Genomic DNA, 14,684 nt, shown 5'->3' on the forward strand with positions numbered 1-14,684 from the left:
TGCTTTTCACTTCCCCCCGCTTTGTTGTAATTGATTTTGCCTTCAATGGCGCTGCACGAGCATTTTGAAAAGGCGTTTAACGTGAAGCCTCGGCAAATCCGTATCCGTGTCCGCATCCATCCAAAATGCACATGTCGCACATGTTTGAGCGACAATTCCTTAACCACTTTTCCCTCTTTCATTGCAGTGTCGTTGGCTTAAAAGCATTTAAGTCCTGCGGCTCCTGCTGTTTCCCGCTTCCTGTTGCGCATGTTTTGCATTTTGTTACCTTTCGTTTGGATTCTTCCTACTTTTTCATACCTTTTTCGACTGCCGCTGCCTTTGTAAGCCCTTTTTATGCGCTTTAAAAATGCAAATTTACGTTGACATTTAGTAGCAGGGGCAGGGAAGAGGGGAGACGAGGAGTGCTAGTTAAGTGGCCACCGCTAATTATGTGCAGCCCGCCAAGTGTTCGCCTTCTTAGCCATCTCAGCCTTCTCAGCCTTCTCAGCCTTCTGAGCCTTCTTATCTGGCCGGCCAACTTGCCCGTACACGCAGTTGCGTCGCAGTTGAGTGTCGGGTTTACGACCCGGTAATCTCCATCTGCGGGCCCTAAATTCCCAATGTGATGTGAGCGGCAGTCGAGTCGCCGGAGCGACAGTTGTCATAAATATGCACATACATAATGCATACCATCTAGCACATAATAAGCAGATAAGTGCACTGCAAAAAATAAGAAAAATCAGGAAGTATAAAGCCTAAATGCTCATAATAAAGGACTGACAGTCAAGTCAGAAAGTTCCAATTAAATGGGCAGCTTAAATTATTCTATAGTCCTCAAGTTTGCTCTAGAATGTGTCACCTTTGAAGTTCTTAGCTGAAATTTGCTGAAAACATGTTCCTGAAGACGTAGGCCTTTGGTATTTTGTATGATTTTTGTTCCTCTGCACGAGTAAGTAAATTCTGCCGAATTTGTGCCCGCAGCATGTAGATTCTATTGCTGGCTAATGCGATTTTTTGAATTGACAGCTACGTGACAGTGCTTACGACTTTAATGACAAGAACAACATGCGCGACAGGCAAACGGACGGACAGACGGACGTACGGACAGACGGACGGACGGCGCTTCATCGATGACAAGTGGCAATATTTTATGGGTGACGAAGTGGGGTTGAATTGGGGTTGAAGTGGGAATTGGGAAAAGGGGATCCACTTCCCACAGAGATCAGCAGCAGGCCGGGCTCAGGCGGGCTAATGCGTTGTGGGAGCCGGAACATGTGTGCCTCAGATGCATTTGGGGATCTCACAGTTTCGGCTTCGCGCAATCAGCATTGACATTTGACATTTCGAAACGGGCTTCAACTTTGACAGTTCGAAATGCGGGGCGAATTGGCGGATGCAAGTGCAGCTTTCCCAGCTTCCTCGGCCTCTTCAGCTTCCACAGAAGCTTGCGAGATGATAAATTGAAAACTCATAAATTATGTCAAATTATGAAGGGGCAACGCGACCAGCAGCTTGCTGGGGGTTATCTCATTTTATTCTACGCTGATGACGTTGTCTGCGGTGGACAGTCGGTGTCAACTTCAAGCTCGTTGCTCATTTTGTCAGTTGAGTGGAAACAGTCTTGACATTTATTAACATTTTCCTGTCCCCGCAACTGGCCGACAATTAAATATGACCATTTTTTATGGCATTTTATTAAAGTCTTTGGCGCGTAGGTAGGTAGGTAGTCCTGAAATGAACATAAATCATCACTTTATTTCAATGCTGCTTGTTTATTTGTTCTGCTCACTAGCTAGCTGGGCTAGCTGGGCAGTACAATTTGAAAATCATTTAAAAAGAAAGGAGCTCCGGTCCAACCGGAGATACTGTGGCATCTGAAGGGGAAACCGGGCCATAACTCAATGTCAATTTGAGCCAGAACAGACTGTGGCCGGGCAACCGCAAGCCGATTGAGGAAGATGAAGCTTCCAGGGCCTTGACCAAAATGGAATCAAAATATATTTGGTATTTAAAATGACGAACGCTGGAGCTACGCAGCCCCCGTCTCCAGATGCAGATACAGATACAGCTACTCCCACTACAGATTCAGATTCAGATACATATGTATCTGAATCGTGTGGATTTGGGACTGCCGGTAGTCTGTTTAGCACGTTGCCAGAGCCGTGTGTTTTATTTTCGGCAAATGGAAATTGTATTATGTAAAACATGCCTCGATTCACAGGCACAACAACACACAAACACCCAGAGATGCCTCGTCTGTAACTCGTAGATACGTAGATACAGATACTCGTACTTTGGTGCCTTTGCAGTTGCTTTTGCCTTGGCTCGCCTTGGGTTTGTTTCCTCGACAGCACTTTTGCGGCTGATGCTAATTTTGATTTATTTAAATATTGTTTTATTTCCTTGAACTGATTTGCCTGCTTTTTTCAGGCAATTGTTTTGCTTTGCCAAAGTGTTTGCATTCCGACTGCTGGTCAGTATTTTTACTGTGGAATTAAAAACAGATTTTAATGTGCCTGCTGTCTTTGCACTTGTGGTCGTTTGGCTTGAATTTCTAAAGATACAGATTTAAATACTTTGTTAGAACGCCGACCCAGACATTCGGCTTCAAAGGAGGCCGTAGAATTCCGGAAACCTTGGGGAATATGCCGCAGAAATCCCTTTTGGAGCCGACTGCATTTGTAGATTCTGGAGAAATGTCTCCCGAGAAGACATTTTGTCTGGCTTTCGCTGTCGCCAGAGGGTCTAAATTTATCACAGACAGCCTCGATTTATGTTTGCCAGCACTGCAGTGTCAATCCTACGACTGCTGGCTCTGCTGGATCCAAAATTCTTCAATATGTATACATATATACTTGCATATATATGGAATCCGATTTATTGCAAAGTTATATCCGTAAATTCGTTTAAAGAGCAAATGAATTTATGAAAGTGTATGCAATAATCATTGTTATTGTGATGCATCACCCGCCATCCGATGCAGCAGCTCCACTTTGGCCAGCATTTAAAATGCCTTGTTTGGGCGAGTGCTGTAATTAATTGAAAACTGTTTATAAAATGCGACCCATATGGAATGCGTTGTTTTTTGTTCTCGTGCATATATTAAACGTTTAATTATGCGCGCCTACGTGTGAGTGTGGATGCTCGGTTATTATGCAAATTATTTATTGTGTGAATGAAATGTAAATTTTTAATTGATTTAAAAAAACGAAACGCTCTCAAATCGAATGCAACTCGTCCCGTAACTCGGTCACATGTCAGCTCACGCGATTTTTGACGCCAGTTGCTATTTTCCGCAATTTTCCACCGTGCAAAGGGGCGGCGTGGCAGAGGGGGGCGTGGCAGTAATAGTAACTCTAACTGTGACTGCACCGAAACTGTTGACATTCACGCACAAATTGGATTTACTAACGAGTTGGCTTTGGCCAATGGGTGGCTTTGGCTTTGGCTTCGGCGTTGACGGTCGCCTGCTGTTTGTCACTTTTGGCACTTTTGTTATCGTACACCCCATCCCCGTCCCCCTCCCCCTCTCCATGTGAACAGCACACAAAAAAGGCAGAAAAAATGCGAAAAAAAGGGGGAAGCGGCCGGGAACGCGAAGCTTTCGCGCCTGTTATTTATGGCTTCGATTATCCCCGCACACAATGGGCCAACAAAAGAGCGGGGAAAGTGTTTGCCCTAAGCAAACCCAGTGGAAAACGGCTTGGCAGCGTTTCCAAGCTGGCAATAAAACAAAACGCACACGCGTCCCACTCAGCCGGAACTTTTGGCGGTGCTCCGGGAGTGGAGCCAGTGGAGCTTCTATTTTCCGGGCGCAATTTGGGAATTTTCCGGGGGTCAAAGGCAGAGCATCGGAATCACAGAAGCAGCAGAAGCAGCACAAGGACATGCCGAAAGAGGCTTTGCGTATTTTCAATAGTTGCCATTGTATACACACGAAACAATCGCAGGGGGGCGAAAAGGGGGGTGTTCGTGTTCACTGGGTGGCCTCAAAAGACTGATGGTGGCACAGTTCCACCCAAAATTATAAGAGTAGCAGCCAATTCCAATTACTTCTAATAATAACTAAATCAGCAGCTCGAGAAGTTACAGTTTACACTTTATTAAGCAATAATTGGTAACTAAATTGTGTTGAGCTTTAGCTTCTAAGCATGATAATATAAAATCTTATTTATAATTGAAACTTAAAGATTCTTAAGTTAAAAATGATATATTTCCAACTTTTAGAACTATTCGCCTGCCCGCAACTGTTCGTACGCATATGCGTAGGGGAAAATCTGTGTGCTGATTTCAGCGTTTGAATTATGATTTTCATGGGTGGAAGTTTTAGTTTGATTTTTGCCATCGTTTCGTCGCTTTTGTCACTGAGGATGTCGCCGGGGCTTTTGGCTTCGCTTGTGGTTTTGATTTCGGTTTTGGGTGCCACTATATGCCATCAGCCATTCAGCATTCAACATTCGCTGTTTTCGGGTCTACGGACAAAATTTATATTCGCCACTAATGCGGGCGGCACTCAAACTACAAACACACACAAAATGGCTTCGCTGGCTTGGGTTGTGCCTGTGGCCTGTGACCTGTGACCGTCTCTCTCTGTCCCTGTGGTTCCATCTCTTTCTGTTGTGCCGATTTCCGATTTCCCGGTGGCTCTCCAAGTCGCTGGAGACTTTTAGCTGGGGCCATGTGAAAATGACTGAAATCGTATCGAAAATCAAAGGTCACTTTTGGGATCAATTCAAAAGGAATTGCCGCATTCAAATCGCTCTGAGGCACTTGTGAAAATACACAGAGAAAGCTGTTTACAGAATAGAAGGAGCGAGACAGAAGGAGATGGAGATAGATAGAGAGAGAGGGGGGATGGAGAAAGGACCTCATATGTGTGCAGAGATGCGGAGGCGAAGGATGTGGATATGTGCGGCCATAGATATTCAAACTAAATGGCGTCATCTATAACATGAGTACATGTGTGCGGGTGTGTCTCTGCTGACTGTCGATAGGAAATGAATTTTAATGATTGCCCCCGAAAAACTTTGGCCATAGCTGGCTGGATGGCAGGATGGCAGGATGGCTGGCAGGATGGCTAGATGGCTGAATGGCTTGTTTGTCCCGTCGAAAAGATGGTCGGAACAGGACGAGGTCCTTTGCATATCGCCGCCTGATTGCTTGTTGTTCCTGCGAGGCAGCCCCAAAACTTTGCACATTAAACTGTTTATTTTAAGTAGCCGATAACTGAGTGCGTGCGTGTGTATGCTGAACCCCTGACCCCAACGCCCCACCATTTTCCCCATTTGCGGGGGGAGGTGTGGCGGAAAATGCAAACAATTTTCCATGATGCGGCACGTGCTACGCCTCAGCCATTTCACTCATGCATCTTGCCGCCTCTCAGCTGCTGGCAATATGTCAAGAATCCGCGATTCCCGCGATTCTGCGATTCCATTTGCCCCTCTGCTCGGTTTATTTCTGGCCCGCGGGCTAATTAAAAATATCTGCTCTCTCGACTCTAGAAAACATATTGAATCTAGAATGCCAGATGCAAATGCATTTGTGTCATTCGGTATGCATGACTATTAATTAAATGGCCAAGTAAATATTACCCCAACATACTCGTTCTTAGATAGACTTGGGACACTTGAAGTACAAGCAGTAGTTGTCATTCTCCCCGAGGAAAAATAGATTGCTACCCCTGCCAGAGTCTATAATTGGTTTTGGCTTTTCCGAGAAGGGTACACCCTTTTGGCCCCCCCCCCCATTCAATTTCTCACTGCTACTTGCCATCCATGCCCCCAAACTGCTCTCAATTTACTTTTAATTTGATTTCTCAGCGCTTGGCGCTTTGTTTATTTTTCTAATTAATACGAAAACAAGTTGCAAGTTGTTCTCCTCTATTTCGCTGGCCAGCAGCCAGGTAGTCCCCTTCCCGGGCCATCAGTTCGCCAGTCCGTCACTCGTCGGATTCGCAGTGGGATAAGTGGATTAGCTCAGTTTGGACTGCCCACTAAACGTATATATGTAGGAGTCTACCTATACAACTTCACAACTAACGCATACAGCAACGTTTAGCGCCGCTTTAAGAAGGCATAATTAATTAGTTATGGCCAATGGTTGGGGGCAGTGTGATGTGTGCTTTTTGCCGTCGGTCGACCTTATCGCAGCTTTCCGATAAGAGAATAAATAATGAAAGATAAACAAAGTCAGTCAAGGCTGCGACAAGCTAACAAAAACAAGACCAAAAGGACATCTGGGCACTGTTCTCTCCTCTCTTGGCAGGATGATGGGTGGCTGTGGCTCTGGGTGTGACTGTGGGTGTGGCCATGGGTGTGGGGGTGGGTTAAACGTCATGTGTTTTAAATGAAATGATCCCTGTGACGCCCCCTCAGGCCAACGGCCTTTTGTGGCAGCCAGGTGACAAGCTGAAATCTTAAAGTTGACATCTGCCACCCGCCGCCCCTCCACAGAAAAATGAAAATTAAGACCACCCACATTCCCTGGGCGGGAAGTTTAATTATTGGCGATGCCAGCGTTGAAGGCTTGATAAATTAGATATTTAATTCTGCGAACAAGAGAGTATAAAAATGCAAAACACAAGAAGCGACCGTTAAATAATTGTTTCTGACAAAAAATTCCAACCACGAAAAGGGTTCGTCGACCGAACCAAAATGGCAAAAAAACAAAAAATCGGTTGAAACTTTGGGCTCACCCACGTTTTCTTTTTGGTTCGGGCTAAAAGTTGAGAGCTGAAGATTATTAATTGAAGGATTAGAAGGCGTTCAAAGGGAAATGCTGTGCGGCTTACTGGCCCAACTAACTTCAATTTAAATTCAAATTTCGGGCTTGGCCCGGGACACGTGTAAATGTATATTTGGCAATTTAAAACGTTTAATTTAATTGCCACAGCTGTTCAGCTGCTATTGTAAATTGAAGGAAGTGGCAAAGTTTGTCGCTAACAAATGTGTTGGCATTAATTTAAAGCAAAGTTTGGGCAAAATATGCGAACACCAAATTAAAGCCAGCCCAGAGAGTGTGTAAGTAAATAAGGAATCGCCGACATGATTGACGGATGAGTCGGGATTCCGAAAAAGGGGTGGAATGTGAGCCAAACTTGGGCGGGGCCATGGCCCCCAAATGAAAGTCTGCCGCAGAGGCGCCACCTGTGTTCCTGGCGCATGTTGTCAAATTTAAGGTAAATTTGGTGGCAACCACAGCCAAAGCAGCAGCCGTCGTGTTTACCCATTTGGTTTATTTATGTATATATAAAGCTGTCAGGGCGCTTGGACAGGTGAGGAGACCAGTTCCAGTTCCACGACTGGGTTTCCTGGATGTCCTGTGACTGACAGCCGTCCAGGGAAGGCTGAACTTTGTGTCCATCCCATAGCAATTTCCCACACTGCCGTGTGCGTGAACTAAATTAGTCAAATGGAGTAGTTTTTTATGTAGTTTCCCTTTGTGATTTCCGGATTCCACAGCAAAATGGCCCAAGGCGCCCGAGCACAAAGATAAAGTGAATTGCGGCAGCCCATTGTCCTTGTTTTTTAAGCCTTTTGTGCCGTGCTATCGCACCTATTCATTCTCTGAGGCTTTAATCAAATATCAGAAGTTCTGCTCTAAAAATGGAATTTCAACTATACAAGTTGCAGAACCCGAAAGCCGTACCTAACTTTCAAGAACTTGTTTCTATTTAAATAGGAATACATTTATAAAGCTCTTACCTGCAACCATTTCCTTAGTTTCCTCTACACATTTAGCTTAAAAGTCGAGGAAAAATGGAAAATGCGGAGCGAGTAAAATCAAAGACTGTAATCTCTCAATGAAGGAATGAAAAATTGAAGTGCCCACTATAAGCACATGAATAAATTCCTATTTGGGGAGCATAATGTGAGACAAGGAGCCTTGCTCCTTTGTTTGCCTTGGCCGGCTGCCCAAACAACATGAGCTTGGAATCCACTGAGTGCGACCGAACATACAAAATATCAAAGTATGTATCAAAAAAAAAGGAACATGAAAAACTTCAATCAATGCTGGGGACGCAATGAGGCCAAAAGGTCAGTGCCTGGACGGCAAATATTTATTTAAACAAGAATCAAGTGAAAAAGCGAGGGAAAAGCATATTTAATATTTAACCCGGACCGATGGGGATTTGATTAAAGCATTTTTGCATGCGCCCACCTTTGAGCATTAATTTTTAATTTTCATTACACAGAATGTTGCACAGAGTCGTCTTGCCAATTATGTGGCATACATGTACAGAGCGCAACGCATGAGAAATGGCGACTGGAGCGTGACAAATAAATTAGGCCAATTATATTGAATATTGTCTGATTGATTCGACCAACTGCCTTTCGCCGTTTGCCGTCCTAATTGTTATTTTTTCTGCCCGCTCTTGCGGACGATGCTCTGCATTAATTTATGTTTTTTCATAAGACGCCGCCTGCTGATGTAATAAACGCATAAAGGATATTAATGAGCTGCTGTTTGCTTATCCTCCTCTCCATGCACCCCGCTTGCCACTCACCCGATTTGCTTTTACTTCAGCTGAAAAGGCAACTAATTGCTTACTTACACACACACACTGCAGACACTGCAGAGTGGGGAAGCAGAACTTATTGCTCATGCTGGCAGGCTCTGTTCTCACATATTTCACAAATTGCGCATACGACATGTTAAACGCCTCGCACGCACACACACACACACACGCACGGCAAACACACACGCTCCAAGTCACGGGGAAGTCAGCGGCAAGCGCATTATCGGGCCATAGTGGGCAGGTTGGCGGCTCCTTTGGCCCGGCATCCGCTACTCACTCACTGCTGGCTCCTTTTGTCATAATTCAACTTTTATTTATACACAAACAAGCAGATACACTGAAAAATGCGATGGACACGCTTGTGGCATGCTAGCGTAGAATGATCGTGCTTTGCGTACAAATCATAAGGCATTTACACTGCTCATCTATATAATTGCTTAGGCTTAATAGATTTGAATCACTTATTATCATGCCTATCCTTTGCACAAGCTAAAATACATTCCTCGCAGTGCACCACAACAATGCCAGCGAAATGTTCTTTGAGTGGCGCTAAAAGTATGCCGCATGGTGTAATAACACGCGTCGTCGCCAAGAAGTTGGCGCTTCTGCTGCTCCCGTTGGTCCTCCTCGTCCTGTTCGTCCTGTTCGTCCTGTTAGTCCTGTGACAGTGACAGCGGCGGTACTTACGCTTGTCAGACGCATGCTTATGATATATCACACGCTGCCACATTCGCCATTCGCGTTGGAGCTCCTTTAAGCCTCCTCCCTCTCCTTCCCATTTTGGAGCCGCTCCCAGCTGGCCGATAAGTGGTGTTGTTGGTGGTGGTGGTTGTCAGTTAAATTCACACTGCGTCTATCTGTCGCCTGCATGCGCTGACTGACTGGCTGCAGCTGAATTTATATTTTATTTTATTTCACATTATTTTATTTGAGAAATTTATGCCAGCTGCCAGAGAGTTATGCGTCTTTGACTTTATTGAGCATGTGGATTGCACAATGCATGAGGGAGTTCTCTCCCCCCAAGATTGCCATTGCCTTTGCCAGTACCATTGCCATTGCCATTCCCATTCCCGATCCCAATCCCAGTTCCATTTCTATTCCCACACGCACTGCCGCCTCCTTGGCCGCCTCCATTAGCATATGGGAATGTGCGGAGGGGGTTTTATGCGGCGTTAAATCTTGAGGAAATTGTGTCACATTATGATGAACATTTATGGCAAAGTTGAGCATTTGCCCATAAATTTGTGAGCCCTGATGACGGGTTCCCGTTTTCCCGGATTCCCCGATTCCAGGATTCACATTTTCGCCAAGTGGGTGCAGAAGTGGTAGTAGTGGGGTGGGCCTAACGATGATGGAATGGCTGTGGTAATTTGACAAGGCTAAAATCTGCAAAGACGCCCGATGCCCGATGCCTGATAGGTGATAGGTGGGCGGTTGAATGGCAGCAGCAGCACCTGACCAGCAAACCAATCAATAGGCAAATACTCTGCCTCCGGCTGGCAGCTACCAAAATAGCAAAATGTCCGAGTGTCCGAGTGGCCAGGAGGTTGGATCAGATCAGCCGGCTTTCTTAGAGGCTTTCGCTTGGACAAACTGTGCTATTTTCGACACACAATTTCTTATAAATTGGACAACTAATTCCTTGTCGGTAAATGCTTCCCAACTTGGACTAACCGGACTAACTGGGGGCTTTAAGCGTCGGTAGTTGGCCATAGTTATGCGATACTCGGCAGTGAAATTCAACTTTTCCCTCTTGTCCGGGGGGAAAATCCCTTTCATTAGCCCTGCGCCACTCCTTGTTTTGTGTTCGAATTGGCAAACTTTTTTAATTAGCAAATCTTCCACTTGGTGTCATTAAAGTTCAGGCCGAAACGTCACAATGCAACTGCGAAGTCGTCCCTTTCCTTCCCCACTTTCACTTTGCCTAGTTAATTAATCAGCAATAAAATATGCTAACCGAATGCCACAGATACGCACCAAAAGGCAGGGCTCTCTCTTTCTATATATATACACGATATTTTTATGTGGCTATATCCCTGGGGGCAGACAGATGGAGGAACATGCGTTGCTTGTCAGAAATTTACTAATGAGCAAAGTTTGACTGTCAATAGCCTGAGATCTCACCCCGGCTAATTTATGGGCAGGTAACCAGAAAAGAGGGAATAAAGAAAGCAAGAAATACAGGTACACCGAAAGAAACAAATTATCTACCCATCAAGTACTCTGCCTTGCTATCTATATTTTTTTTTCAGTGTAAAGGCAAAAGTATAAAAGGTGGAGAATATCCGGCCCTTAAAAATTGCGTACTCCTTGGCGGGATTTCAAGTTATTATCTTTAATCAAATGGCAACCTACAAATTTATGAACTTTTCGCGAAGAATGTATATATTATTTATATGCACTCCTTTAATGCGCAAGTGTGTGTGTGTGTGGACCACAAATGCTCATTAAAAACGGGCCAGCACACACACAGACGCACTTGGAGAAGAAGCAAACTTGTCGCATGGTTGCCGATACAAAATGTTGCATAATTAAGCGAGCACGCGTTTTCTGGGTTAAGGTGAAAGTGAGAGGTGCTGCGACCCGATCCGGCTCGTCTTCACTCCATTATTGCAACACCAGTGGGTTAAGGGCCAAATAAGCGAGACGCACGAGCGGTTTTCATCGGGGTTGCAACAGCAAGTTCGAGTAGATGTTGGCTTATCAATTTGGATGCGTTGTTTAATTGTCGACACTCGTGCTGCCCCGAAAACACGCAATTAAAAGGCGCGGCGGCAACATTTGGCTAGGTGATAAAGCAGCACTCAGCGAGGGCTCGATTTTATGGGCCAACAACTCCGGGGGTTAAGCAGATGAGAGTCGAGAGTTGAAATTTGTGAGTTGCGAGTTACGAGGGGGTGAGTTACGAGGTCAGGACTCAGCTGCGACCAGCACATAAATCTACAGCCTTAATTACGCATCTCGCATTGAAACGCGCCATTAATCACACTTCATCGATGCGATGGCCACATAAAACAACCAATTTCGAGAAGTGTACTCCCCTCGAGTCCTTCGCATACGCCGACTCCTTTGTGAGTCAGTCTCGTGGGCTCCTTGCTGCCACTTCTGGCCTTACCCTTTTCGGCCAGCTCTTTACGAGCCCAATTTGCCTGACGTCCAGCGTGTAAACATTTTTATTAGCACATTTCATATTTCTGCCAGCCAGTTGTTACAACACTTGAATTAAAACCGTACAAAAACTAACGAAATATATATATTATATATATATGGGATCAATGAATATAAAGTATATAAGGTTTTTATAAAAGTATCTATTAAGCATCTATCTACTAAACATTTGAAATATATTTTTACCGAATTTTTTCCTGTGTACCTCCACCAAAAACAATCAGCACTTACTCATGTTTTGACGTTTGGTTTTCTATTCACAGGATTCCCCACCCCAACCAACAATCCACCAAAATACGAAACGGAATGTCCATAAAAGGGCGAATGAACATGTAAAAGCACATTAAGCGATGCTATGGACTTGATCTGACTCACATGGACATGCATTCGTAAATGTCGACGGAAATGCTCTTTTTATGGGCCACGAGTACATTGGCGCTTCATTAAAGCCAACGGCGGAAGCGGAAATAGCCGAGCGGCCATAACAAGGAGACGCGTGTTTATTGGCGCCGCCAGGTCAGAAAAACGCAAAAACACCAGAACACAGAGACGTAGTAACCCGAACTGCCAGCTGCAAACTGCAACATTCTGTACTACTTGGCAATATACTTGTATACTCCTGCTGCTTGTTTCTTTGACACTCTGGTCAAATTGAAGTTTGCCACATAAATGACGAGACGTTCTTGCGTTTGGCACAACGCACCGCAAGCACGACAAAATGACAGCCATGCAGCTTTTATTGCCAACAAATACACTGGAAACCGAAACAACAGCCATGCAAACGACATATTGGCCAAGACAAGCCGGCAACAGCAAATGCAACAGCAAGTGCAACAGCAAAAGCAACAGCAACAGCAAAGGCAACACCAAATGCAAGTGCAACATGAACACACATCGAAAATCACGGACGAGATGCCCGGACAATGGGAAAACGATTTGGGCTGTCGGCTTCACGTTGGTCCTGTTGACTTGCCTGCAGCAACTGAAATCGGTTTCGGCGGACGAGGAGTCGCAGGATTTTCAAAAGAACAGTGAGTACAACCACCAACCACCAGCCACCAGCAACTGTAATACTCGCAATAACAATAACTGCTAACGATTGGCAGGAGTTTTGGATTCGGGCGCTTGGGTTCAGTTCGCTTTTGCAACGAAAACGGAAAACTGAAAAGAAAGTCAGCTTCAAACTCAGTTATTTGCAGCAGTAACGAGCTGCTGGTTTACCCTCAAATTATTGAAGGGAAGTCTTGCTCGTTATGGTCTGCGCTCGTCATTAGGATTTGGCCAGACAATAGAAAACTGTTTAAAATGCAGCAGCATTTGGTGGGAATCGAAGTAAACACAGTAAGAGCAGTGCAAAAAATGTCCAGTAAATATGAAAATTTCAGCTAGATTTAATGTTAATATGGAATGAACTTGTTAGCTTCTGAATGCAGAAAGAACTTGCGTAGTTTGCTGATTTAAGATGTTATAACTTGCATGTAGATGCCCGTTACTTCATTTCCGTTGGTCCGAGCCAACACCTGTTCACAATCCCATAAGCTCGCAGAGCTGGCCACTTGATTTGATCATCGGCATGTAAATCCTTAGATGGGAAACGAAAGGAGCCAAAACTATGCCAAGAGGTCATCGCATTTTCGCTCACGTCTGCACAAAACGTTCATCTTGCTGAAGCATTTTGTGCAAACTTGCAAATCATGCGACGACTGCCAAAAAAAATATCCTTATCAATGTGCGTTGGATAAAACGTGCAGAAGTTTTTCCACCACTCTCTCCATTTTCGCCTTGGCTTTTTGGCACATTTTTCAACAACGAAGAAAAAACTTGCAAGCCATGGTGCGAGAGGCGTCAGCACTTTTGGCCAAACAACTTTATAATTTGCGAGGTCGAGGATGTGTTGGGTCCGCTCGAGGATACCATATCGCTGGTGGGTGATGGAAAACCGGTGGTGCCTTGTGCTTTTTACGAGCGCCTCAACTGGTTGTTGTTGCGAGTAGTTGGTTGGATGGTAACCTTGGGGCAAATCCCATTTCCCCAATGTGTCTGATGCCGGCCCCTTTCTGCCCGCCGGCCAGTCGACAAAAACAAATCATAATTCGGCATCGACATCAGCATATTTTCGTTTTTGGGTTCCTCGTCTGCGTGCGCCGTCTTCCTTTGTTGCCTTAAAGGATCTTGTTTCGAGGAGCTCGGCGAGAACAGGATGGGTTGGGCTTTGGGACGTGGCCAAAGGCGCCTGAAATTTATGACAGGATTTGCCGAAATCGAGAGACATTTCCCAGCATTTTCTATTCCGCTGCCGTTTGTCGTCGTCGAGCCCACCGATGCATGGGATTTTGTAGTAAATTGAATTTCTATACTCGGATTTAGACATTTGCCGACTTGGGCGTCATGGTCGCTTGGCTTTTGTCTGAGCATCTCGGGCATTAAATTTAATTACGTTTGCCGCTTTATTAGCGCCAATCCTCGACTGACTCCCGGCTTCATCTGGGCATTTGCATGGCTACGCCAGAAAAGCTCTTTTCCGTAGCTTCATGCCTCAAGTATCTAGACGACTCCTATTGACTTGACTTGCTATTGATCCTATAGGAGCTATAAGGAGTTTCGGCTAAAGGAGTTGCGCCGTGTTTCTGGAACTGTGGCCAAAACACACACATATGCGATGCGTGGTGACGCCTTAAGTGGAATTCAAATGTGCTGCGTATCGTTGGCACATAAACAAGTCCCAGCACATCGCGTGCTTTTTTTTTGGGGGGGAGAAAGAGTTTCAGACCCAACCAGCCAGGAGATATGGCTTCCGTTTGTCGCATGAATATTTTCATCATAATCGTCGCTATTTTTATGTTCCTGCTGACGCTACAGCAACAACTGCACCGGAAAAAATAGATTCCGATTGTGCAAGGCTTAAATTGGTCTGGATAACTCACAAACCAATTAAGTCTTAAAATATAAATAAATCTTCAATACCATTAACCATTTCTTCATCATTTAGGTAATGTATGATAGTATGTAGCCGCTA

General features: G+C 45.0%; 1 protein-coding gene across 1 annotated transcript in view; it reads left to right on the forward strand.

The window, feature by feature from the left end:
- Window positions 1–14,684, forward strand: part of LOC122620297 (nephrin) — a 71,446-nt gene that overhangs the window by 7,295 nt on the left and 49,467 nt on the right. Inside the window, exon 2 of the mRNA XM_043797683.1 lies at window positions 11,932–12,699. Within this exon, the coding sequence (XP_043653618.1) occupies window positions 12,387–12,699 (313 nt within the window). The 5' untranslated portion in view covers window positions 11,932–12,386. The remainder of the gene's footprint in view (window positions 1–11,931; window positions 12,700–14,684) is intronic.

This window comes from Drosophila teissieri, chromosome 3R (assembly GCF_016746235.2).
Source record: "Drosophila teissieri strain GT53w chromosome 3R, Prin_Dtei_1.1, whole genome shotgun sequence".
NCBI classification, from domain to species: Eukaryota; Metazoa; Arthropoda; class Insecta; order Diptera; family Drosophilidae; genus Drosophila; species Drosophila teissieri.